The 26358-nt window shown below is 36.8% G+C and overlaps 2 protein-coding genes and 1 pseudogene across 5 annotated transcripts in view; all 3 read left to right on the top strand.

Annotated features, from left to right (window-relative positions):
- LOC137836692 (putative disease resistance RPP13-like protein 1) overlaps positions 1-26358 on the top strand; it is a 78395-nt gene that overhangs the window by 3700 nt on the left and 48337 nt on the right. Inside the window, exon 2 of one of the 4 annotated variants that reach the window (XM_068645381.1) lies at positions 589-852. The exons of the other annotated variants lie outside the window; for them this stretch is intronic. The gene's annotated coding sequence lies outside the window, so the exon portion shown is untranslated. Of the gene's footprint in view, positions 1-588; positions 853-26358 lie in introns of those variants that run through there. 4 annotated transcript variants of the gene reach the window in all.
- LOC137836567 (putative disease resistance RPP13-like protein 1) lies at positions 2779-5771 on the top strand. Its single transcript, XM_068645231.1, has 5 exons — positions 2779-2829; positions 2945-3087; positions 3258-3513; positions 4131-4207; positions 4506-5771. The coding sequence occupies exons 1-5, from the start codon at positions 2779-2781 to the stop codon at positions 5452-5454; spliced, it is 1476 nt and encodes a 491-aa protein (XP_068501332.1). The 3' UTR covers positions 5455-5771.
- On the top strand, positions 5840-25479 carry LOC137836566 (protein RST1-like; annotated as a pseudogene).

Below are 26358 nucleotides of genomic sequence, written 5' to 3'. Positions count from 1 at the left end.
AATTCCAACCGAATGTTTTTCCTAATTTTAGAATACTACGAAAATCGTGAAGGTGGTTTGGCATTTGGCATCCATTCCGAACAGAGTATTCTGTGTTCTTATTTCATGTTACTACAGTTTCATGTTACTATTCTGTATCTAAGGAACTTGTTATTGGAATTTAAAAGTATTTTTAAACCACTTTTTTCTTTATTAAAAAGGTCTTCGATATTTCATCAAGATTTTTAGGCATTAAAATAAGTCTTATGGTGTTCAATGAAGACTGAGTTTGATAGGATTTTGGGAAAAGTTCCAAATCTCTGAGTGTATTCAATTCAAGCTGTAGCTAGTCCAACTCCATTGCAGCACATTTGTTTATTTTAACACTTTTTTTATCTAAATATGAAGCTAGCTGTGAATGCAATTAACATTGTGAAGCTTTAGAACTGCACTTTAATTGGAAAAATCTAAACATGCAGCTCTATAAAAAATTTGTATGCTAATGTATTTATGATGGATACACCCATTCTTTCTTGATTTTTAAGTTAATCATTTAAATGGAACAATGTGCTTATGCTTTTGTTTCTTTCTACCTTATTTCTTCCACAGCTCTTCCAAAGTTGGTGTGTAGCAGTGTACCATGATATTATACAGAGGAAATAAGTATGAAATTGGGTTGTGATGAGGAGTTCCTATACAACCCTTAATTCTTAGAATGGAGTTTTGAAATGCAAATACTTTAAACATTAATTCTTAGAACATTGTAGATTGGAAAGTGGATTTCTGAACCAAACTGTTTTGTTGAACCTCTTAGTGGGTCTATTTGATTCTAAACTTGTCTTTGAAGAAATAAAATAGAACCCACTTTTCTTATTTGTATGTTACTGTATTCTAAACTTGTTTCAAAACCTTGTAAGAGCACAAAATTTGCAGAATTAACAAGTTTATTTTTTACTTGATTCTCAAATGTGAAATAAATAACTATGAATACTTTTCGATCTTTTAAGAGTATGAAAAAAATTAAATGTCAATTTTCAATTTTAATGTTTTTGAAAACACATCTAAAGTTTATTTAATTGATTACTCAAATTAAATTACCTTATTTTTTATCAAAATTAAATTTATTAATGTGAAATTTATCAAAAAAAAAGGGAAATTATATAACTTTTGCATTGAAGTAAGAAAATGTGAAAAATAATGTGACATAATGAGATATAAAAAAAAATAATAAGATACTACATTAAAGATAACCTTAAGAGTCATTTTTATAGGTTGATTTAAGATAATACAAGAGATTATCTTAATAAGGTTTATTAAATGTATCATATTATCCTATTATATAATTATTCATGTGATACATATAATATTATTTTTTAAAATGTAAAAAAATTAAATAATAATGTGAGAATTTGAATGTTTAATGTTGAGGTTTTGAATTTTACACATTATCAATATAAAAAATTTATTATCACTTGGTAAAAGAATAACGTAAATATAATTTTTGAAAAATGATTACTAAAAATCATTACATATTATTTTTGTCATTAAATAATAATATAAAATATTTCAAATTCATAAAACTATTAATTAATGTTCATCAAACTGTTGGAATTATGTATCGATATTACCAATTTTAAAAAATTACAAATTTCTTGGTAAAAAAAATTAAACCTTTTATCACATAAATTAAACGAGTGTATTATTTTCCCACTATAATTGATTATTAGATTCTTCACACCTTGTTCGAGAAAAAACATTACTTTCATATTGAAGAAAAAATATAAAAGGTAATTTTTATTTTTTTTCGTAAAAAAAACCATAGATTACATTTTGGTAATGTTTTTATTTCGTAATTATTAAGATGTGGTATTTATTTGTTAAAAATCGTTTGAAATCATATGAGAAAAGAATGAAAGAAAAAACGAAATTAATTAATTTATAATTTACAAAAAATAATTAGTCCAAATTATCATATTTAAATTTTTTAAAAATTGATCATTTTTTATTTGTGTATATAAGTTAATTTTAATTTATGAAAATATTTATATACTTTTTTCTTATATATTTTTGTATGGAAAAAGTTAGTTTTCAACCAAATAATTTTAAATTTTCAATATTTTTTTTACCAAAATTACTTATCAAAGCTGTCTTTGAGCTAATTTATCCTTTTTTATTGTTGGGCTATCACTCTTTGTATTGAAGTTTGTCCAATTAAATCTGAGTTTGACCTAAAAAGTTGGTGATTGTGTTCTAAGTCTTTTGGTTCTTGTTTAATATTTGGTAATTTATTTTTTTGTCCATTGGTGTTAAAGCTAATTAGCTAGATTTTGAGTTTGAAAAAGAAAGATTTGGGGAGAGATTAGGGTTAGGGTTAGGGTTAGGAAGGTAGAGACTATAGAATAGGAGAAGATGTTGGGAAAAGATACCAAACATATGGTCCTAATGTTCATCATTGGTAGGCACATGTCATGAGAACAAAAGTCTTCCATCAACATGCATAATTTGATATAGGTCACTAGCTCATACATAGCTATAACCTATTTTGTAAATTAATGTCTAAACCTAATTTATTTATTTTTTTAACCTTTTTTTAAAATTAATGAGATATAAAAAATAATTATTTGGGATCCGAAGTAAGTGTAATACGAGAATAAGCATTGGATATGTTGTGTTAAATTAGTTCTTTGTTCGTTTTGTTTTATTAGTTTAGTGATAGGTGGAGTGAAATGATTATCTTGTTGCTGTTTTGTTTTCGGACCTTCCCAGGACTACAGGAAATTAATATTTATTGTAGAACATATGGTGGAGGCATATATAGTTGTACTGAAATCTTTGGCTGGAATGAAATCAGTATGTCCCTTGTAATTTAAACTTCTCATTTGCGTTCCTTGCTTTTATGATGATGTTTTCAACTTCAATTTAATTAATGCCTTGCCCTTGTATTTTTGTTGATCCCTGTTAGCAGCTGATAACTGAAGCTCAACTGTGTGCTGTTGAATTTCTGGAAACAGTTCTTTCTCTATCTACATGTCTTCAATGGCACCCTGGTGGTCATGAGCCCGTATGTGAACTCTTTATGCGCTTGTTAACTGTACAGAAAGATATTGGGTTAGCATGGTTACCTGGTTTGTCATCAACTATTGTATCATTATTCATAATCATTGTTCAATCAGAACTTGAACACGAACAAATTTCTATACAAGCGTCGTAGGGCGTTTCGTCATGCATGACCTTCTGAATGATTTGGCAAAATATGTATGTGCGGATTTCTGTTTCAGGTTGAAATATGATAAACGCCAATGTATACCGAAAACAACCCGTCATTTTTCATTTGAATTCTGTGACGTGAAAAGTTTTGATGGTTTTGAGAGTTTAACTGATGCTAAAAGACTTCGTTCATTTCTTTCTATCTCAAAATTTTGGGAACCTAAATGGCATTTCAAGATTTCGATACATGATTTGTTTTCCAAAATTAAGTTTATACGCGTGTTATCTTTCCGTGATTGTGTAGACCTTAGAGAGGTTCCAGATTCTGTAGGTGATCTTAAACATCTCCAATCGTTAGATCTTTCGTGGACTATGATACAAAAGCTACCTAACTCGATATGTTTGCTCTATAACTTACTACACTAGTACAAAAATAAGAAAAGAACGCTCCTTATTTAATGCGGTTCAGCGCTTAAACGCATTTGTAAAAAACGCGGTGGCATTTTTGAAATTATTTTGATTTACAAATGCGGTTATTTAAATAACCGCATTTGTAAATCAAGAGCTTCCATTTACAAATGCGGTTATTTAAATAACCGCATTTGTAAATCAAAACGCTTGATTTACAAATGCGGTTATTTGAATAACCGCATTTGTCAATCAAAAAGCTTGATTTACAAATGCGGTTTTTAAGTTTAGCCGCATTTGTAAATGGTTTTTACCCTAAAAATTTTAGGCGCTCAACAGTTTCGTTCATTCTTCGTTTGCGCTCATATCTGTTCTTCGTTTTCTCTGGTTGCGAAGTACTTCATTTTCGAAGGTACGTAACTGCATTGCCCCTTATTCTCTTGTTTCCATTGCTCCTAACAACTGCATTGAACTCCAATGGCTTTCGCTTTCCATATTGCTTTCGTTTTTAATGGGTTTCGCTCTGCATTTTGAAGGTGTACTCTTCCATTGTTTCCGCCGCTGTCGCATTTCGCTCTCGCCGCTCCGCCACTGCTTCCGCCTCCGCTACCGTGTTTCCTCTTCTCCCCTTCCACTCTTCACCAACAACGTGCCCCTAAAACCCCAGCTCATACAGAAGAATATACAAATGCGAGCTCATTCAGAATAATATACAAATGCGGTTATTTGAAATAACCGCATTCGTAAATCGCATTTACAAATGCGGCTCTATAGCCGCATTTGTATTTCTCTGATTTACAACTGCGTGCTGATCAAATGCGGCTCTATAACCGCATTTGTAAATGTAAAATAGCCGCATTTGATTAGCAATTCTGCGCTAGTGCTAATACTGAAGTTGAACTTTTGTTCAGTGTTGGAGTTTCCCTTAATGGGAGTGTAAGGTACAAAAGTGCTAATACCAAATTGCGTTGCCTGGAATTTGAAGGTACAAAAGTGAGAAAGATGCCAATGCATTTTGGAGAATTGAAGAATCTTCAAGTACTAAGTACGTTTTTCGTGGATAAAAATAGTGAGCTGAGTACTAAGCAACTGGGCGGATTGGGAGGACTCAATCTTCATGGAAGGCTATCAATCAATGACGTGCAGAATATTGGGAATCCTTTGGATGCATTAAAAGCAAATTTGAAAGATAAACGCCTTGTGGAGCTAAAATTAAAATGGAAGTCGGACCACATGCATGATGAATCAAGGAAAGAAAATGAAGTACTTCAGAATCTACAACCTTCCAATCACTTGGAGAATTTGTCTATAAGGAACTACAATGGTAGCGAATTCCCAAGTTGGGAATTCGATAATTCAAATCTGGTGTTTTTAAAGTTGGAGGACTGTAAGTATTGCCTATGTTTGCCTTCCCTTGGACTTTTGTCATCACTGAAGACCCTTGAGATTGAAGGGTTTGATGGAATAGTGAGCGTTGGTGCTGAATTTTATGGGAGCAACTCTTCGTTTGCATCCTTGGATTGCTTGGAATTCCAGAATATGAAGGAATGGGAAGAATGGGAGTGTAAAACTACTTCTTTTCCACGTCTTGAAGAGCTTTATGTGGGTGGATGTCCGAAACTGAAAGGTACGAAAGTAGTTGTTAGTGATGAGCTCAGAATTAGCGGAAACAGTATGGACACATCGCATACTGATGGCATCTTTCGACTACATTTCTTTCCAAAGCTCCGTTCTCTTAAACTGATAGACTGCCAAAACCTAAGAAGAGTTTCACAGGAGTACGCTCATAATCATCTCATGAATCTAAATATTGATGATTGCCATTTTCCAGAAAAGAGCAGCACATGTTATACTTCTTAAACTGATGATATTTATTAAAGGAGGATGCCTCAACTACGTTTTTCATCAATCAATTACTTTTATTTTACTCTTATTTTCGTGCAAAATTATTTCAATTCTTCTGTTGAAATTAAATTCCAACCAAATGTGTCGAACATTTTCCATGTGATGGTAGAGCTTCTGAAAGTAGCAATTAGAATATACATTAATGGCAGAGACATGTGCTTTTTGTATTCGCTTATAAACATCTTTATTTTTATTTGTTTTTAGTGAATGTGAAATTTTCAACTCAGACATGAAATTAAATATTTATGAAAACATGTTTTAATGGTTTTGATGTAGCTCAAATTTGTTGCTTTAAAATTGGCGATTCATACGTGAATATGTGATGCATTTAAGTGCCAATTTTTTTTTATATGTGGTGTTCGTTAATCCGAAACAATTCATTATTGGGTTTAGGATTTTTTTAAATTATTTTTTTAGGAAAATTCTCCTTACATCCAACCTTTTTAAACCTGCATCCAACACATTTTTTAATTTCCAAAAATACCCTTTATTTTTTAAAATGAAAATTAAAAATTAAAAATAATATATTTTGGAAAAACAAATTCGAAAGAGATTATTACGTTCTAACAAAAAATTTCAAAATAAAATTAAAAAAAGTATCATTTGGGAAAAATAATTCTAGAACACAAAAAAAATGTTCTATAGAAAGAAAAATTGAAAACATATTTCATATCTACATGTCTTCAATGGCACCCTGGTGGTGATGAGCCCGTATGTGAACTCTTTATGCGCTTGTTAACTGTACAGAAAGATATTGGGTTAGCATGGTTACCTGGTTTGTCATCAACTATTGTATCATTATTCATAATCATTGTTCAATCAGAACTTGAACACCAACAAATTTCTATACTGAAACTCCTTCTCTTGATCCTGAAGTGGAAATATGATAGTGGTATGTTTTCTATAGCTGTCTTGATTTTGAGGTTTAAGCATGCATGCAAGTCCAATGCACTTTCATTTTCCATCAAGTTCTAAGTCAATCTCTAAAGTGTTCATATTTCATATTTTCATGGAAAAGATGTTTATGAATTTTCCAGGATACTGCTCTTGCATACTCTTTCTTTGTCTAGTTGCAAATAATAGACTTTAAGAAATATGTATATGTTTTTTCAGGATGGAGAATCTTCTTCCAGAACTTCCCTTCTGAAGTTGACTTTACCGGGATTGAATCAAAGTGAAATAATGTATGATAGACCAGCATCTTGGGTTTCCCATTTAAGAGGGTTCTGTCTGTCAATTGTTGACCAACGAAAATCTTCATTACCTCTCTCACATTCTCAGGAAGTGTTTCTGAATGGTATAACCTTTTAGCTTTTGTAAAATGGAGTTATAATTGTGTTAAAGGATGCAAGAAATTAATGTTATTTCAATGTCTGCCTTGCAGAGATGCCCTTGTTACTCAGTGCCGTTCTCAATGTTTTATTGATACATCCATCAATGGGGGCTGCTTCTGTCGATTCTTTGTCTTCCATTGCCATTATGGATCCCAAACTAGGAGTTCCTTTGTTGCTAACAATTATGTTTTACAGTAATATATTCAGAAGAAATGATGTCAATTGCCATGATATGCTGGTAATTTCTCCCTTTTGTAATGACACTTACTGCATGTCTTACCTTGTTCTTTTGTCTCCCATCATATGCACATAATTTTTTAAACATATTTGTGGAACAATACTATACCAAGCAATAGTAATTTATGCATTTACGATTGTTTGATACCAGATCATGTTCAATTTATTTGTTAAATAGCATTCTGATTCGATATATTGATTTCTTTAGATTATTACACTGCATGGGATGTCATTGTAAAGCATGTGCAAGGTTACAAAGATGATCCTATTCTTGCTCGTAGGTAAGCATGTCTAAGATTCCTCTGCATAGCGTTATATGTTGTCGACATAGATTATGATAATGATGGTGGTGAATTATAAAGCTGAAATTGAACTCCCTTCACGGGTCCACCACAAATGGCCACCATTGTGGGTTTCTGCTCTGAACGAGAAGAACAAATGCTGGTTTACGAGTATATTCGTAATGGAACTTTGAAGGATGCTTTCAAATGTACTAATACTTATATATATATATATATATATATATATATATATATATATATATGCAGTTTGATACTTACAGTACATATCATATTAGTATGGAATACTTTACTACATTACATTCATCTTTTGGTAGGAAGTATAGGTTGTGGATGTAGGTAAGGGTGCAGGTGAGACCAAGGTGGTGAAGCGGTGTTTGGATGCCAAGGTGTATAATGTACTGCTGCGTCTGTGTAGCATTTTGTAGGCTGCTGTCATAACCGTGTAGGTCCTCTGTCATGAGGATGCAATTTGGTTTGTTGTACTATGCTTACAGTTTTTAAAGCAGGTTTTGCCACACAATGGTTGTCTCCCCTAAAAAGGGAGAGTAACTATGTGGTTGATGTATACGGGTTGGGATACCCCTGAAGTATCCCTCTTAATTTTATTTATTTATTGCTGATAAAAAAAAAAGTGACATTGACAACTTCAGAATTTTTCATTCTTGAGGATCATGAATTTTCTTAAACAAAATATTGCTTCACGTATTTATCTTCTTTCAGTTAATAATATTTGATTATGTGTAGTCTTTGGATTGAGGTGTTCTTTCTCCATAAATTAATATATAATTTCTTAGATATAAATTTTCATTCTGTTGTCTCATTAAAAGATATTTCCTGTATTATGGCAGCCTTTGCCTTCTGCTAAGGTGGGGTGCAATGAATGCAGAAGCATATTCCGAAGCATCAAAGAATGTGCTTGCAATTGTGTGGAATGTAGTTACCTCCAGTCAAGATAGACAGTGGGCAAAAGCATGAATTTCAGCCCTGGAGTCACTTTCCCAATATGAAGTATATCCAACGATGCAAATGTTGCTCTTCTGCATGAGTGGACTGTTATTTTATTGAATAAAAGAGTAATTTACACTTGTTCCTTTAATATTGTTTTGCTGTCACTTTCCAGGTATCCCAACTTGAAAATAGTATTCTAGATTTCAAGAAAATGATTTTGGAGTTGTTCTTTTCTGAAACAAACCCCAACGTTCTCAAGGCTATGGAGGATTTTCATGTGAAGATAATAACATATGAGCACATGTAACTACTGCATTCTACAATTTACTTATATAGGATGGTGTAATGTTAGTATGATTGCATTTCTTATTTTTTATATCCATTTGCCTTAGAAATCGCCGAAGACTAGTCAAGGGAAAAAGAGTTACAGGAAGCAAGATTGAAAAATTGATGAATGTATTTCCACAGGTTATATTCTCTTCAGGTATGGTGGTGGTATCAGCTTTCCATTGTGTTCTTTTCCCAAGAATTCTTGGAAGAAGAAATTCAGATCTGATGGTTGAAAAAATAAAATGAAATGCTTAAATCAAATCTTTTGTTACCAATAGCTCTTATCAGACTCGGTCTCGTTTAATATAATGATTTTCTTGTGTTATTTGCATATGCCTTGATGTTAAGCATCTATTTACAGGAAAGATAAAGGAAACTAGAGAATTACCTGGTGCCGCTTTAATATGTTTTTCTTTCACTCCTAAAGATGTGAATGAACATCAAGCATCCAAAGTAAGATATTGACAGTTAAACGTATTCTGATTAGATTTGAATGAACTTTTGATCTGATATTATAAGTATTCAGAGGTTAAGAGATGTACATACTGGGTATGAAATTGCTCTAGAGGAAGTAGCTGCTTCTCTTCAGCTCTCCAGAAATATCTTGCTTGCACTGATGGCACTGCAGTCATGGAACGGCTTTGTGCGACGTAGGATGAAGGCTTACACACTGTCATATGATGCTAAGGCACAATTGAGTGTCCTAGATAAAACTTCTAAAGCTGCTAGTGACATTTTGAAGGTCAAGATTGGTCTTTTGTCATCACAAACCATCCTTTTTACCCATTTATCAGTTATTTGTATTGAATGCACAAGTTTGTCATGTCTGATTCAGGTTTTGTTACATGCTTTTTGTGCAGAGTATGATGGCTATGGCAGATGAGGCTATACCTAGAGCTGCTGAAAATATTGCACTGGCTGTCGGTGCACTTTGTGTGGTGAGAAGGTTTTCTATGGTTATGCACTCATTTAAAATCTTTGAAGATTCTGCTTGATTATCATCTGTGCCCGCATGTTGGCATCTTAACATATACACTGTTTTCAAGATTATTGAACATGTAGTGAGTCAACTCTCTAATAATATGGTTAGTAATGTAGCTTGTGTAATTAGCATAATAACATTTGCTTGCAACTAACTTTGGCCTTTCTATTGCCAGGTTTTGCCTCCTTCTGTTCACACAGTTAAATCTGCTGCTTCAAAGTTTGTTTTGGAATGGTTGCTCCAACATGAACATGAACATGAACACCGCCAATGGTCTGCTGCAATTTCTCTAGGATTAATCTCTAGTTGCCTTCATGTAACAGATCATAAACAGAGATATCATAACATCACCGGACTTCTTGAGGTATTCTTGTTCTCTATTTTTAATTAAAATTAAGTGCCGATGAAAGTAAGTTTGAATATCAAAAAAGCTATAACATTTTTTATGAATTTCTCTTGACATTTTAGATTAATCACAAGTGTTTATGGAACTTTTCATAATTTTTCGCTTAGATTTTATGAATCAAAAGCTTTTTGGAGGTTCTATACATTTATGGGATTATATTAAGAGGTTGTAACACACTTAGGTTCCCAATTTCCATTGTAGTAGGATAGTTGAGAAGTAAGAATGCTACTACACACATGAAGGCTAAAGTCAGAGTTTTAAATGGATTATCCTGTCAATTTTATTATTTTTTTTCAATTTGGTTCACTCTTGAGAGAAACTTATTGATAAGATTTTCTGGCATTGCATTTCACTGATTGTATGAACTTGCAGGTTCTTTTTGATGGCAGAAGTTCCCTTGTAAAAGGAGCATGTGGTGTTGGATTGGGTTTTTCATGCCAAGATCTTCTTACCAGAGTTGAAACTTCTGTCACCTCTACTGTGATGAAAGAAACAGAGAAGATTCCAGAATCTGAATTGCTAGGAAGAATTATTACTTCCTTAGCTACAATGATTCAACAGAGAGCTCGATGTTCTTCTGATGTTTTAGACAGTCTATGTTCATGCTTTCCACTGGGTTCATATGACATAAGTGGTAAAGCATATGAACATATGAATTTTGGTCATATGAATTTTGGTCATATGAGTTGTTAATGCTATTGGAGCAGGTGCAGAAATTTTGGTCAATATGAATTTTCCAAAGTACACTAGGCAATCTGATTATCAGAAGGTAATTTACCTTTTTGATAAAAATTGATACCAGCAATCTCATCGTATTATTTATTTTTTTCTTGCTTCATATTTAAATATCTTACTATTTAAAAAACAGGAGTCTTCCTCTGTAATGGGCCCTCTCCTATCAAGTTCTGATTTTGAACCATACTTGACATCATTGGTGCAAGAGTTGTTTCTTGTGGCACAGAATTCTGATACTCAGCAGCTACAACAGTTTGCTTCCTGGGTGCTTGCCTTCCTTCGACATCATTTATGGTCCAGGGAACTTTTGGGGGTTGATAGTGATAGCAGTGTAGCTGAAACTAGTTCAAAATCTGTTTCCCTTAGTTTTTCTGAGGACAGTGTTGGTTTGAAGCTTAGTTTGTGGCTTATGGATTTCAAATACACTGAGGTAAATGTTTTATTTTGTATAAATTTTCATATATATTTATTCATTTGCTTGCTTGCATTGGACTACTTTCCTTCCCATCTGTAACTCTTTTTTTTCTGTTTATTCTCCTTTCTTTGTCCGATAGAAGGTGTGATCCTTTGCATTTAATGTCTAAGTTGATGCTTAATTTTTCTTTTTAGAATTATCTAAACAGATTTTCTTATCACGTTTGGGAGTTGAAAATCAAACTAACTACAAAAGTAGCTTAAAATCCATAAATCATTTTCTAACTTTTCTTGATGAGCTATCTGACTTTTCCAGATTGAGAACACTTGAAATAAATCTGCAGTCATGTCTGCTAAACCATCTGGCAGACCTTGTAAAAGTGTTTTCAAACTCCAGGCTTGAGAAACTATTTGGTGATGTGAGCAATCACTTATTGTCTTTTACTTCATATATAGAGTCGGGCACTTACCACAAAAGCTTGTTATGTATTTCATGCTGGAAAGGTCTCTATGAATGCCTGGACGAGGTTTCTGTGGATACATGTAGTCACATATCTCATATTGAGAGGTGCATGGAGGTTCTATTTACTTTATTACCGGCAGTTCAATCTTCTGTAAGTGTAGTGTCAGGGGATGTTAGTTCTGCAGAGGAATGGTCCAAGGCTGTAAGATGCTTAGGGAAGGCTCCAGAAAGTTGGCTATTGGATTTCTTGAAGGTATGGTGTCCATACATGATATATTGTACGATATCTCTTCATCCAACTTTCCCCTCAAGAAAAATATTTTGAGTTCTGTCACACAATAATAGTAGTAATCTTTTACAATATGTGATAATTTCTATTGTTTGTTGCCTGTATTATGTTACGAGATGTTTTGTTGTTTACCTTAAGCTAATTCTTGTTGTTGTTGATTCAAACTAATTGAGGTCTAGCTTATTATTAGGTACGAATTGTCACTTTTTTTTTTTTTTTTTTTTTTTTTATCAGCAATGAATGAATTAAATTAAGAGGGATACTTTAGGGGTATCCCAACCCGTTTACAAACCACAAACTGATATACCGCTGAGAAGCCATAAAAAGGCTATACCTGCAGCGATAGATACAAGAAAAACCCTGCAAAAAAGAATCATAGCAGCAGAATTGAGCTTACACACCCACTAAACCTAACCTCCTAACAATCATGAGAAGGGTGCTCTTAGCTTATGATCTAACCTTTAACAAGATCCTAAGGATACCTCACTAGCAGTAAAAACACAGCAAGTACCCCGAACAAATAAAAGCTCAACTGCAGCAGAAACAATTCTCAACTGCAGCAAACTCCACAAACTGATTTTTTCTTTTGCACTCCAGCCCACCTCACACATTTCTACCCCTGCATATTCTTCCAAGACCATCCCTTCCATCTATAAAAATGCATAGCCAACGTCCAAAACCAGCACCTGCATACTCCTACTATTGTCCTTCCATACTCCACCCTTCCATAACTTCCTCTGTTTTAGCCTTTTCCAACTTACCATTCCAAGAAAAACCTACAGACGTTTCTGTATGAGCACGCTGTGCAGCCTCCAAGCTCCAGCAAGCCTGTCCTGCACCACTAAACCAGATCCTGTATTCTCACACCTATACCAGTGATATATACTCCAGCTCACATGTGGGTGAGAAAAGATAGAGTGAAGGATAGTGCACTTCTCAAAGCAGTGCATACTCTCAAAGACTATTACAGCACCAGGACTATCTCGACTTCTCCCAAGATCCTTATCACTTTCCGACCTCCAACACCAACGCATCCCTTTCCAAGCCTTTCAGCTTGCATGAATTGTCGCCATAGGCACCCCACCCCATCCTCTGCTCCCGTCCTAAACCCTGAATAACATTCCACTCAAAACCTTCTTCTCCAGCAATCAAAAACGACTCATCTATTCCCCTGTATCTGCACAAAGACTTTCCTGGAAAAATTACTTGAAGCTCGTAATGCATATAAGTGGATTAAGAACCCAATCAACGAACGAATAGTTAAAGGAAGGCGTTTTATGCTTCAGCCATAGCCAAGACTTGAGTTGAGCCTTTTGAAAGACTTCCTCCATGTCTACTACCCCATGCTGGAAAACAACCATATTTCTTTGATCCCATATGCTCCTAACAACGTTTGCCCAAACGCCTTTCCATAGTAGATTTTGTTTGCTACTAACTTGGGATAAGAAAAAGCTTTGAAAATGCACCTTTAAATCATTATGCTGGACAAATAAGATGCCTATCCAATTAAAGCATAAAGACCATACCCGTTGAGCGTGTTTGCATTCCAAGAAGATGTGTTGACATGACTCCTCCTCCAACTGGCATAAAGGACACGACGTAGAGGTCATCAACACCCCTCTCCTGCTCAAACCCACTCTTGTAGGTATTCTTCCCACAAGAACCCTCCAAGCTGTCGTGACTACGCTTGGAAATGCCTTTACCTTCCACAAGAGTTTAAACACTTCAGATTGAGGATCTCTAATTTGCTTAGCTAGGCATTCATATGCAGATTTCACAGAGAACAACCGTGATTTCTCCTTCCCCCACGTGTGATTGTCCTTGATGTTCTTCTTCAGAATGACCCTGGATAAGATCACGCTAAGGTCTGCTTCCATTGGCGTCTCCCACTCGAATCGAGCACGCCTCCACTTCAAACTCCACCGCCACTCCGAGTTTATCCATTCACCAACCTCACCCACTGCTTGACCCTGATTTAGGGACAGGGAGTAAAGTCGTGGGAACATGGATTTCAAATCGGCACTTCCAACCCATACCTCCTCCCAGAATTTAATTTTATTACCACATCCTATTTCCCATCCTAGCTCTTCTTGAAACCAGCCTTTACCTCCTCCTTCCTTGCTTATCTTTAACAGATCTCTCCACCACCAAGACTGGACTTTGGTAGGTGTTTGGTTACCTTCTAACTCCAAGTTGTACTTTGAATCTAGCAGCTCCTTCCACCTTCCATTCTCATCAGACAGACTGCGCCATCTCCATTTAGCTAAAAGAGCATAATTGAGCATGCTTATATCCCGACAACCCAAACCTCCCTCCGCTTTAGATTTGCATACGTCCTTCCAGCTAACCCAGAAGATTGGCTTATTGACTTTCCCCCATCCCCACAGAAATCTCCTTTGTATACTCATAATCCTCTTACAAACCGCCATCGGTGCTTTGAAAAGGGATAAGTAATACAAAGGTACACCTGTTAAAACAGAGTTAATAAGACAAATTCTTCCAGCCATTGAAAGGAATCTTCCTTTCCATACGCTAAGTCTTCCTTTTAACTTATTAATGACCGGTTCCCAGAACTGCTTCGTCCTTGGATTTCCTCCCACTTCCAGGCCAAGATATTTGAATGGAATCCCCATCTGCGAGCAATTTAAAGTCTTAGTGTAGCATGATACTGCACTACTTTGCACGTTTATACCTGCTAGCCTGGACTTATGGAAGTTAATCTTTAAGCCTGAGGCTAACTCAAAACCCCTCAAAATGGCTTTCAAAGTTAACACGTTGCTGTAGGAGTCTTCACACAGAAATAAGGTGTCATCCGCAAATTGGAGAATACATATCTCTAACTCCTTGCTTCCAATCTTGAGACCCGATAGCATGTTGACCTTCAAGGCCTGTCTGACAATTCCAGCAAGACCTTCTGCTGCCACCAAGAAAAGGAAGGGAGCTAACGGATCACCCTGTCTCAACCCTCTTGATGGCTTGAACTCCTCCGTAGGGCTCCCATTGACCAACACAGAAATTGAAGCGGACTCCATACAACCTCGAATCCAAGTGATCCATAAGTTATGAAACCCCATCCTGTGCATCATATCATATAGAAATTCCCATCTAACCGAGTCGTATGCCTTCTCGAAGTCCACCTTTAAGCAGAGCCCACTTCTCCCCTTTTTTCTTAGATCCTCCACCACTTCATTAGCCATAAGCACGCTGTCTAGAATCCCTCTATTCTTTAGGAAGGCTGATTGACTTTCATCTACGATTGCAGGCAACACCTTCTTCAACCTGCTAGCCAAGACCTTAGATATGATTTTGTATAGGGCTCCTACTAATGAGATGGGTCTATACTGCTCAAGCTTAGATGGGTCCCTGACCTTGGGGATTAGACATATGAACGAAGCGTTACAACCCTTCGGAATGATTCCAGTCCTGTGAAACAAAGCCATTGCTGCAAAAATGTCATGTTTTATAAATTCCCAGCTTTTCCTGATAAAACTGAAGTTAAAGCCATCTGGACCGGGACTCTTCGAACCTTCACACTGCCATACTGCGACCCTTATCTCTTCCTCCGTGAACACTGCTAAAAGTCTCTCGTTATCCGTTGGGTTAAGAGATTTAAACTCGACTTCATCCAACCTCACACCAAGATCTTTCGTGGCACTAAATCTAGCTTCAAACAACTTTTTTGCCTCCATGCGAACGGTACTAGGTTCCTCACACCATTGGTCCCCAACCTGGACGCCCTTCACTTCATTCCTGAGCCTTCTCCACCTCAAAGATGAGTGAAAGAACCTAGTGCAGGAGTCCCCATTTTTAAACCAATTTGCTCTAGCCTTTTGACAAAAGAGGCTTTCAATTTTCTTTTCAGTTTCAACCAGACGGCTTGTCAATTCCATTTTTTCCAGCCTCTCACCTTCCCCTAAGCCCCCATTGCAGTCTTGGCAATCTAAAGCCTCCAGATCCTGAAGAATCCTCCTCTTAGCAGTATCAAGGTTACCAAACACATCTCTGTTCCATACTTTCAGATCTGTTTTGAGCATTTTCAGTTTTTCTTTAAAAACCGTTATCCCATTCCCCTGTATCGAGTATAATTGCCATTTATCCTTCACCATCCTGTTAAAGCCCCTTTCCAAAAGCCAAGCGTCAATGAATCTGAAGGGCTTAGGTCCCCAGTCCTTCTCTACAAACTTAACCACCAGTGCACAGTGGTCGGATACCTCCCTCCCTAAAACATACTGTTTACTCATGGGCAACATTTTAAGCCACTCTTCAGAAACCAGCACTCTATCAATTCTGCTCTTAGCCGTTCCATCCGGTTTGAACCACGTAAAACTCTTGCCTACTCGAGGTAAGTCTAGCAGAAAATTGGCATCAATGAAACTATTAAAGCCCGTTATCTCACTTGACTGTGTACCCCATCCTCTAATGCCTGACCTTTCGTTTCTACTTCTCACAGCATTGAAGTCTCCACACAAGCACCATGCTAGAACTTGAGAGGCCAGCTTAGCAGAAGACAGATCCTCCCATAATTTCTTCTTACCACTTAATGCGCAAGGAGAATACACATTAACCACCACACACCTAGAAGAGGATTTAATATGTTGACCGCACACTATAATAAAACCTTTTCCTACCATGTGATATTCACAGCTAAAGGCTTCTTTATGCCATAGCGACAGTAAACTTCCATTCCCGTCATCCCCTTTATTATGTATCCATCCAACATTGTTATCTCCCCAAAGAGAGAAGCATCTACCGTCCGAAATCTCCTTAGTTTTTGTTTCCTGCACACATACAAATTCTGCTCCCTCGCTTCCAATAATATGCCTCAAATACCTGGCTTTGGTACCTCCCCCCAGACCTCTTATATTTAAATTGACAATTATCATTTAAACACATCCCTCTTACCCTCCGCTGTACTCTCCATGAACTGCAGATCTCTTGCTTCCAAAGAGGAGTATTCATTAATAACCTGTTGTTCGTCCCCTTGGCATGTGATCCCCACTCTTCTACTTATCTCCCATAGTTTGACCGAGGCCACAGGCAAATCAGAATCACCCAAACAAGTGTTGCAATTATCAATATCACCATCAGAAAGAGAGACTGAGGTCAAACCGTGACGGGAATGAGAAGAGTTGTTCACCTGTTTATATCTTGAGCTGATTCTCACTGAGCGCCTCGGGTGGGACTTTGAATCTCCTAATTCCAAAAGGCCTTTCGTCTTACGTCGTCGTTGATAAGTTTTTGTCGACCTTCCCATCGACGTACACTCCTCTCCTGCACCTGGCAAGTGAACTATTCCTTTGCGGACGACCTCTCGACCAGCAGCGTCTTCCTTATCTCCGGCGTATAGGTTGTTGACGAGCTCTCCTTCCTGCTGCACGCTCAACATCTTCGAACCATTCTCCGCAATGATATCGTCATCGCCGTTACCAATGGCGAGCACCATACCCGTTGGAATCTGCTCCCTCTGTGCTGATTGCGCCTCCAAACCATTTAACATACCACCGTCTTCATCGTAACTTCTCTCCCGTTCTGGCCCGGGTTCCACATGGGTTGACCCTGACCCGCAAACGCCTATTCCTTGTACCTCCTGAACCTCACCTTTTTGGGCCTCCTTCATACTGTCTTGGCCCAAGTCCTTTTTGTCTTTCTCCTGGCTGCACCTAATTTCTAAGTCCACCACCATTCTTGCCAGCTCAGCATTTGTACAAGTTTTCAAATATGATGTCTCGCAGACTTGGGCAGAGTCCAGGGCTAGACTAGGTTCTGCAGAAGTCTTTTGTCTCAGAGTTCCCGTATACGTTAACCAAAAATCACCTTTTCTCTGACACGTACTGCTGCTGGACGGAAATTCCGCAAAGAGGGCTCTTGGTTTCTGTGCCTCTCCTCCGTCGTCCTCCCCTCCTCCGATCTCCTTTCCCTTTGACCGTTGTTCCTCCCCAGCTCTACGGTTACACTCTTCCTCACCACTTCTGACGGAGAAAGTAGATTCATCTACATAGGTGTCCGTTGAAGAGATGATTTCCGATGAATCATATTTGCAAAGGTACCCTTTGCATTGACCTACCTTTGTCAGTGGGACTTCCTCTTCTAGATAAATACTTGCGACATGGTCGTTGATCCTTACCTTCTTCGCCACCCTCACGTATCTATTACATGCAATACGGACTTTCAAACGAGCGAACTCTAAGTTTTCCCATGACAGCGTAGCATCGTCGATAGAAATCAGATTGGCCATCTCTCCAAGCACACGTACAAAGCACTCTTTGCTCCATAGGGATATCGGTAGTCCGAAGCACCTTACCCAAACGACTTTGTGGGTCGCTACACTTTCTGTTGACCAAGGCTTGATGCTGATAAAGATGCTATCAAACCATTCTTTGTTCAGCTTTACCAACTCCTTCATGCTTTCGCCTTCTCTAGGTGTTAAGAGAGCAAGGTTGTCACCCAACGATCTCACCTTCACCATATTCATACCCCCTCTTACAAATTCTTCACCCAGTTGTTCAAAGTCCAGTTCGGCACAGAAATGACCAACTACGCTATTCTCCATCCATGGCAAGGATTGTTTTTGAATTTTGAGACCTGGTCCCTTCCATTCTCGTTGTGCTTGTCCCCTTACAACATCAGCGAACGATTTTTTCCCCCTCTTTTCCACCCAGACCTCCTTCCTCTTATTGGATACACTTTCTTCATTACCTTCTGGCTTCTTCCTCCCATTCAAGGGCCTAGTTTCCTTTTCCCCCACCCTGTTATTCTCCTCTTGGTGACGCCGGTACTTTGGGATGTTGACGAAGAGTTTCCTATTCCCTATGTAGATCTGATCAAGCTCCTTTTCCAACTTCACCACATTCTTCACATCAAATAACCTCACAAACCCGAATCTTCTGCCCCACTTGTTAAGTCTATGAGAAATGTAAACTTCTTTCACCCTTGCCCATCTTTGAAAAATCTTGAACATATCCTTTTCTCCATAGCCATTAGGGAAGTTTGAGAAGAAGAATGTAGTAAAAGATGACACCATTGATCACCTAAACTCCTTAAGGATGCTGAACTAAAGCAGTTGACAACCTTATCACAGTATCTCCTTTAAAACGAGGGTCTTGTCACTGTGCCCTAGGAGGTAGGAGGAAAAAGAATGTCTGGTGTGGACATGTGTGAGGTTTTACGAATTGTCACTTTAAACCTGTGATCTGTGCTGACAGTTGCAATCCACAGGTTTCACATGAGGAGTTTGTTCATAGTGCTGGAAAATCTATTGAAATCCAGAAAAAGGTTTGTGCTAAGATTAAGCTTGTGAAGACTGGTTCCCTTTCAGTGACTGAACTTGGAAAGATGAAATCCTACATTTTGAACTCCCAATCACAAGGTTAGTTTTCTGCTTTGGTACTCAATGTTTCTTTATTTTTTGGCAAAGGAAAGCTCATATCAGTTTGGGCTGAAATAAATTGATGGTTCACATGTCAAATGTCAATACTATTGGTCTAATTTTTGCAGGACTCTGGGATATACTCTTTGAAGTTGTGGCAGCTTTGTACCGTGCGGAGGGAAGTATTAAAAAACAGTGGCTTATTGATGCTGTTGAAATTAGCTGCGTATCCAGTTTTCCTTCCACGGTACTTATTATCACAACTTATTTGTAGTAACTTTCAGGCATATCATGGAAAAATTCAAAAACTAAATTCAACAAGAATTGGTGTGCTATTATAAGGGTTGCATATTCTTTATTTGAAAAGATTAATGCATTAATTTTCAGACATTCTGAAATCATAGCTGTGTTGTACTCCTTGATAACCAAGTTGAATTTGTTTTGGAGCTTACTTTGTGCAGGCACTGCAGTTTCTTGGTCTGTTATCTGCTTCATGCTGCAAGTATATGCCCTTTATGATCGTGGACCAACAAATGGTAGTGAATGATCTACCAACAGTCACCCTTGTGTCTCTTCTAGCAGACCAAAACTGGAATGTTGTTGCTGAGACTGTCACGTCGCACCTCTTTTCATCGACAGAACGCATATACAACTGGGCTGCGCAAATAGCAGACGGTTCCTATATTCCTGGTTCAAAGTGTATTGTTTCACAACTACTGTGTTGTTCTTCACATACTTGCTTGGTCTGGAGTGTTGTTGAGACTGTTCTCTAAGGCATGAAGTTATAAATAGAACCATAACATATTTTTTTTATACTCTAACAAATCACCCGCAAGAAATCTCCTTAGTTAGTTACCTTGACCTTAGTAAGTTTTAATATTAAAGAAACTAGCATTTCTAATAAATTTCTCGACATTTTAGATGAAATGTAAGTGTTACTAAAACTTTTCATTGATTCACCCTTTTCCCCTTGATTTTTATGAATCAAAAGTTTTTTTTGGAGGTTGCAACACACTTAGTTCCAATTTGGTTCACTCTTGAGAGGAACTTGTTGATAAAATTTTCTTGCATTTTATGTCACTGGTTGTGTGAACTTCGAGGTTCTTTTGTATGGCAGAACTTCCCTTGTAAAAGGAGCATGTGGTGTTGGATTGGGTTTTTCTTGCCAAGATCTGTTATAGACAGAGAACTGTTATAGACAGTTTATGTTCATGCTAAAAAAAAGAAATAATAAAATGTCCAATTCACTAGTTGGAAAAAAAAAGAGCAAACTTTCCAGAGAAAAGAGTCTGAAGTTAACATTACAACTAAACTTTTTTTTTAGAATAGTTGGTAACAATATAGTGATAGATTATGAAAAGAAACGTAGATGATAGAATAGTTTAAGATTTATTAATGAGTAAAAAAAAACTTAAGAAAATGAAACAATATGAAAACAATGTCATCTTACAGGTATTAAGGATTTTTTTATATATTAATACATATGTAAACATTTAATAAATTCTTAAAATTTATGAAATTAAAAATTATAGTAATTGAACTGAAGATGGAGTTAAAATAATAATAAAATGTCCAATTCACGTGCTAATTTTTAACGTGCTAAAATTTTATATTGAAGAACTTTAAAAAACAAGCCTTTCATCATGGTAACGCATGTATCTCAGAACACAAATTTTCACAGTCGCGGGTTTCAACAAGAGTGACAAGGGTTCCTTGGCATCTTCATCATCATTCCTCTTACGAGCATTTCTTACCCTAATTCTCCTTCGAACACTCCTGAGCAACTTGTTCAGCTTCACATCATTAGTTCCCATGGCCTTCTGAGCAAACTTCCTCATCTTCTTAAATGTGCAGCCATGGAGGCGCTTGTGGAGGTTAATGGTCCAACATTGTTCTTTCTTTCTGAACATGATTCGTCGACCTTCAATTTATCTTCCCACACTGTTTCAATCATTCTCCAACTCAACTTTCACCGATAAAACCCTTCTTTTTTCTTCTTCTACTCTCATCACTCTTCATGATTCTCACTCCAAACGCACTTTGAGTCCCTTTTACAATCTTCTGCCTCCCACCCAGAATCCCAACAACGTCGTAAACCTCATCTCCTCCATCCTCAAACACAAAAGCTCCCACCTTTCCCTTCTCCAAAGTAATGAAATCAAAGGGATTCTCCCCCAGTTGGGTCCCCATGAAATTTCAAGGGTCTTGCTCAGATGCCAGTCTGATCACTCTTCAGCCCTCACTTTCTTCAATTGGGTTAAAAATGATTTGAATATCACGCCAACTGTGCAAAACTACTGTGTAATTCTTCATGTACTTGCTTGGTCTAGAGTGTTCTCTCAGGCCATGGAGTTATTGGCTGAATTGATACAAATGGTTGAAGCTGAGGGTGTTTGTGCTTCTTCAAATGAGGGCATTTATGAGAATCTTGTGCGCTGTACTGAGGACTGTAATTGGAACCCTGTGATATTTGATATGCTCGTCAAGGCTTATGTGAAGGTGGGAATGGTTGAGAAGGCTTTGGAAACTTTTAGGAGGAACATTGAGACTCGTCTTATCCCCAATGTGATTGCTTGCAATTGTTTGCTGAGTGGGTTGTCTAGGTTTAATTACATTACTCAATGTTGGGAAGTGTATGAAGAGATGGGAAGACTTGGAGTACATAGGAATGCTTATACTTTCAATATTATGACCCATGTTTTATGCGAAGATAGAGATACAGACAAGGTGACAGGGTTCTTGGAGAAGATGGAGGAAGAAGGATTTGAACCTGATTTGGTAACATATAACACACTTGTTAACAGTTATTGTAAGAAGAGAAGATTGGAGGATGCTTTTTATCTATACAAGATCATGTATGTCAGAGGTGTGATGCCTAGTTTGATCACATACACAACCTTGATGAATGGTCTTTGCGAAGAAGGGAAGGTCAAGGAGGCTCATCAGCTTTTTCATCAGATGGTTCACAGAGGTATAGATCCAGATATTGTGTCTTATAATACTCTTGTGTGTGGCTATTGCAGACATGGTGAGATGCAAATGTGTAGATCAATATTGTATGAAATGATAGGAAATAGGATTTGTCCTGACAGCATCACTTGTCGGGTTATAGTTGATGGATATGCCAGGGATGGAAAACTTCTTTCAGCCTTGAATACTGTTGAGGAGCTTAAGAGATTTAGAATTAAGATTCCTGAAGAAGTATATGATTATCTTGTAGTTGCACTGTGTAAGGAAGGTAAGCCATTTGCTGCTAGAAGTTTTCTGCATAGGATATCTGAGGATGGTTATACACCTAAAATGAACACATACAATAAACTGGTTGAGTCTCTATGTGAATTCAATAATGAGGAAGAAGCATTAATTTTGAAATCTGATATGGAAAATAAGAGCATGAAAGTGAATGCTGCTGCCTATAGAGCTGTTATAATCTGTTTGTGTAGAGTAAAGAGGACTGTGGAAGCTGAAGTTTTGTTGGAGGAAATTATTGGTTCAGATATGTTACCTGATGTAGAAATAAGCAGGGCATTAATAAAAGGGTATTGTGAGGAAAATAAGGTTGATAAAGCTGTGTCCTTGTTGAAACTCTTTGCCAAGGAGTTTCAAGTTTATGATACTGAAAGCTACAATGCAGTTGTTAAAGTGTTTTGTGATGTTGGGAATGTGACAGAGTTGATGGAGGTTGAGGATAAGCTGCTGAAAGTGGGGTATGTTCCTAACAAGTTAACATGCAGGCATGTGATCCATGGATTGCAGAAAGCTATGGAGCTAGATGATGAGATTTTGAACCATAGTTTGTCTTAGGACAATTTTGAAACATAATTTGAGTTCTTTCCATCTATGTAAATTATCATGTTTGAGCTTCATTTTTGTAAGTCTGTTCATATTAATTTTATTCACTTATATTATAAAAATGGTTCTTTATCACATAAGAGTTTGAAACCATAGCAAATGGAAATTTCAATTTACAATTCTTGTATATGCAAGGGATTACCTCTAGCTTTGAAAACAATTAGATGTCTTTTACACAAAAAAGACATTCATTTCCATTAAAAGAAGTTTTATGGAGTTCAATCAAGACTGAGTTTTCAGAAAAAATAGTAACAGAAATAGCTTGAATATTGTTCAGAATATGAGTGTTAAGCTGCCAAACCCTCATGAAGTTCTTTGGTGACAACCAAACTGCTATGCATAATGAACCTAAACTGAGACAATTTCAGTAATATTTTTAAAACAGGGTCTAATGTGTAAGGCCATGCATCCATCCAATTTAGTGTTCACCCACACAACCTTGTAATGGTCCAATTTTAGTTTCCTTAATATTCTGATCTTGAGACTCAAATTCATATTTTCAACTTTTTCCTGCTGAGACTGATCTCATAGTTTTCTGTTTGTATTCAAGAGTACTAAGATTCAATATCTTGAAAAAAGAGAAGCAAATAAATGTAACACTACTGCCCATTAGAAAAACAACTTTATACTCAATTGGTTCAGTAGTGTGAGTTATTGAAAACCTTCTGCTACTTGTGTTCAATTCCTACCATTAGAAAGAAAATCACATTTAGCCCTCAGTAAGATAAAACACAACTTGAGATATTTTATAAATTATTTGATTCATACACTGCTAGTTAGTTCATTTAATGCATGAGTTCAACTAAATAATATAAATACCTGGGATTAGAAATATCTTAATTTTAATTACTAATTTAAAGCATCTTTTATACGATACTTTGGCAATATGATTGTAGTGTTTCTCATATAATTAACAAATATTTCAACATTGAAATTCAGCCTTTTCTTTTATAGATATAAAGTGAGTTTGGTTCTGGTGACATGCCTTCTGCTTTTGGACTTACTCAGTTGTGAAATAGTGATCGATGGTTGTGACTTGAATATTCAAAAAGTGGATGTGGACACTAAAAATTGTGAAGTGCATGAAGTTCTAGCATGTGGCGTTTGTTCTCTAAAGATTACTCTGTAGTTGGAAGGTATGGTTCCATCCATCACCATCCTGTAGCTTGGTATTCCATGATAGAAATGCTGAGGTACAACTGGGCCAGGAATATGGTCCTAAGCCCAAGTTTTGGAGAGTGTATGAGAGGAAGAATAAGAGAGGGGTCAAGAGGAATGACGTGGCCCTGAATCAGGCTTGATATGTATGGAGGATATAAGGGGTATAAGCATTAGTAATATATATATAGGTGGTTAGAGGAGAGAGAGAGTATCGAGGATTCTGTTAGAAGTGGATTCACTGTAAACGTGAATTGTAGAGGCCCTGTGGCTCTGGATTGGTAGCTTGCTACCAATTACTGTTATTCTTGCTGATTGTCTCTGTTTTTTGATCTGCATTCCATAAATTGGTCCGACCTGCCGGATAAAGACCCAGCCCGGAGAAGACCGTCGATGCCAAGGAAGCCACCTGCGCCTAAGATGGGTGATCGGATTGACGCTTTGGAGACACAAGTGGGACATGTTACCTCCACGCTCGACGCATTGGTTCGACAGATGCAGCTCCAGTCCGAACAGATGCAGCAGCAGAGTCTAGTTCTCGCGAAACTAAGCAAACTGAAGGAGGGAAATAGAGAAGGAGAGGCATCGAGTGGAAACTCTGGTGGTGATTCGCCTTCAAGTGAGTCTCGACTCGCTGCGAAGAAGGTGAAGCTTCCACTGTTCGATGGCGAAGATCCAGTGGCTTGGATAACTCGTGCGGAAATATATTTCGATGTCCAGAACACACCGGAGGATATGCGGGTGAAGCTTTCACGTTTGAGCATGGAAGGTCCCACGATCCATTGGTTCAATTTACTGATGGAGACGGAAGATCAGCTATCATGGGAAAAACTCAAAAGGGCATTGATCGCACGTTACGGTGGCCGGAGATTGGAAAACCCGTTTGAAGACAAGATGAAAGGAAATCACTGAGAACATTGGGTACATTAAGAATGGCTTCTTCTGAATTCTGTTTCTATGGAACTTGTATTGAATATAAACTAGTTTTATTTTCCTTTTCCTTTTACAGCTATGCTTTTGGTTTACTTTTAGATAAGACATTAAACAAATAGTGATCACTCTTCATTCTGAGATATCCTGCCATTGGAAAAACATGGAAGTTATTATTATGTTGGCATGAGTGGTGTAGGAGGAATTCACGTCTAAATATTCACTTCATTATACCTATGTGGTCTATGCTTTTACCTGCCTTTAAAAAGATTAACATTTTCTGAACTCATAACAAATGAAGAAATTGAGGATTTTAATTCTAGCTAAGAAAGTCTTTTGAAGAGCTTATTGGAAGTGTATTTGAGCTTATGACTCGTATAATCTCTATTATTTCAATAAGCTTCTTAGATAACCTTTTTCCAAAAAACTCCTTTTAGCTTATTCCTTTAAGTTTAATGATCAAATTTAGAGAACAAACTCTAATTGATAATAACTTAAAGTTGTTTTCATGAACACATACTTAAGCTACCTTTTCCACACTCGTGTATTTGTTTCTGTGTAATGGAAAAGGACTATGTGGATTATGTTAAATTATAGAGAAATTGAATTATAGATAATCAACCAAGCTGTGAAACCCCTACATATGCAGCATTGAATTTATTATGCAGACACTGTTTAGGACACTGAAAATTGTGAAGTGCAGAAGTTATTGGTAAAACTTCTGAAAATACCCTAAAATTACGAAATTAATTACTAAAAACAAAACCTTGTTTGCATATATAGTATTTTAATCACACTATTACACATTGAAAACACCACAACATTATTCAAATAATGTTAAAAGATCACTACTCATCCATCTTCCTAAAATAGCTAACTACTCATTTCATCATTATACCATCCCTGCACTTAATCCATTTCAAATCACAAACTTCCATTCACTCCATTTCCAACTCCTACCATGACAGCAGAACTTGTTGGTGGTGCTCTTCAATTGAAGATGCACTACAAGGGTCTGTGTCACCTCTCCACTCTCACACTCTTTTATTTCCCTTTGTCTGCAACTTCAACACCTCCTAATTCTGCACAATATCTCTCTACCTTTTCTATTAC

This window comes from Phaseolus vulgaris, chromosome 4 (assembly GCF_000499845.2).
Source record: "Phaseolus vulgaris cultivar G19833 chromosome 4, P. vulgaris v2.0, whole genome shotgun sequence".
In the NCBI taxonomy this organism is placed as follows: domain Eukaryota; kingdom Viridiplantae; phylum Streptophyta; class Magnoliopsida; order Fabales; family Fabaceae; genus Phaseolus; species Phaseolus vulgaris.
The sequence above is the reverse complement of the archived record's forward strand: the minus strand, read 5'-3'. Positions and strand labels throughout refer to the sequence as shown.

Bases quoted from the DNA above. Each gene is read 5' to 3' on its own strand.
- LOC137836567 (XM_068645231.1), top strand. From the start codon at position 2,779: ATGGTGGAGGCATATATAGTTGTACTGAAATCTTTGGCTGGAATGAAA. The intron at 2,830-2,944 runs GTATGTCCCTTG...CCCTGTTAGCAG, and splicing joins CTTTGGCTGGAATGAAATCA to CTGATAACTGAAGCTCAACT. The intron at 3,088-3,257 runs GTTAGCATGGTT...TTTCTGTTTCAG, and splicing joins ACTGTACAGAAAGATATTGG to GTTGAAATATGATAAACGCC.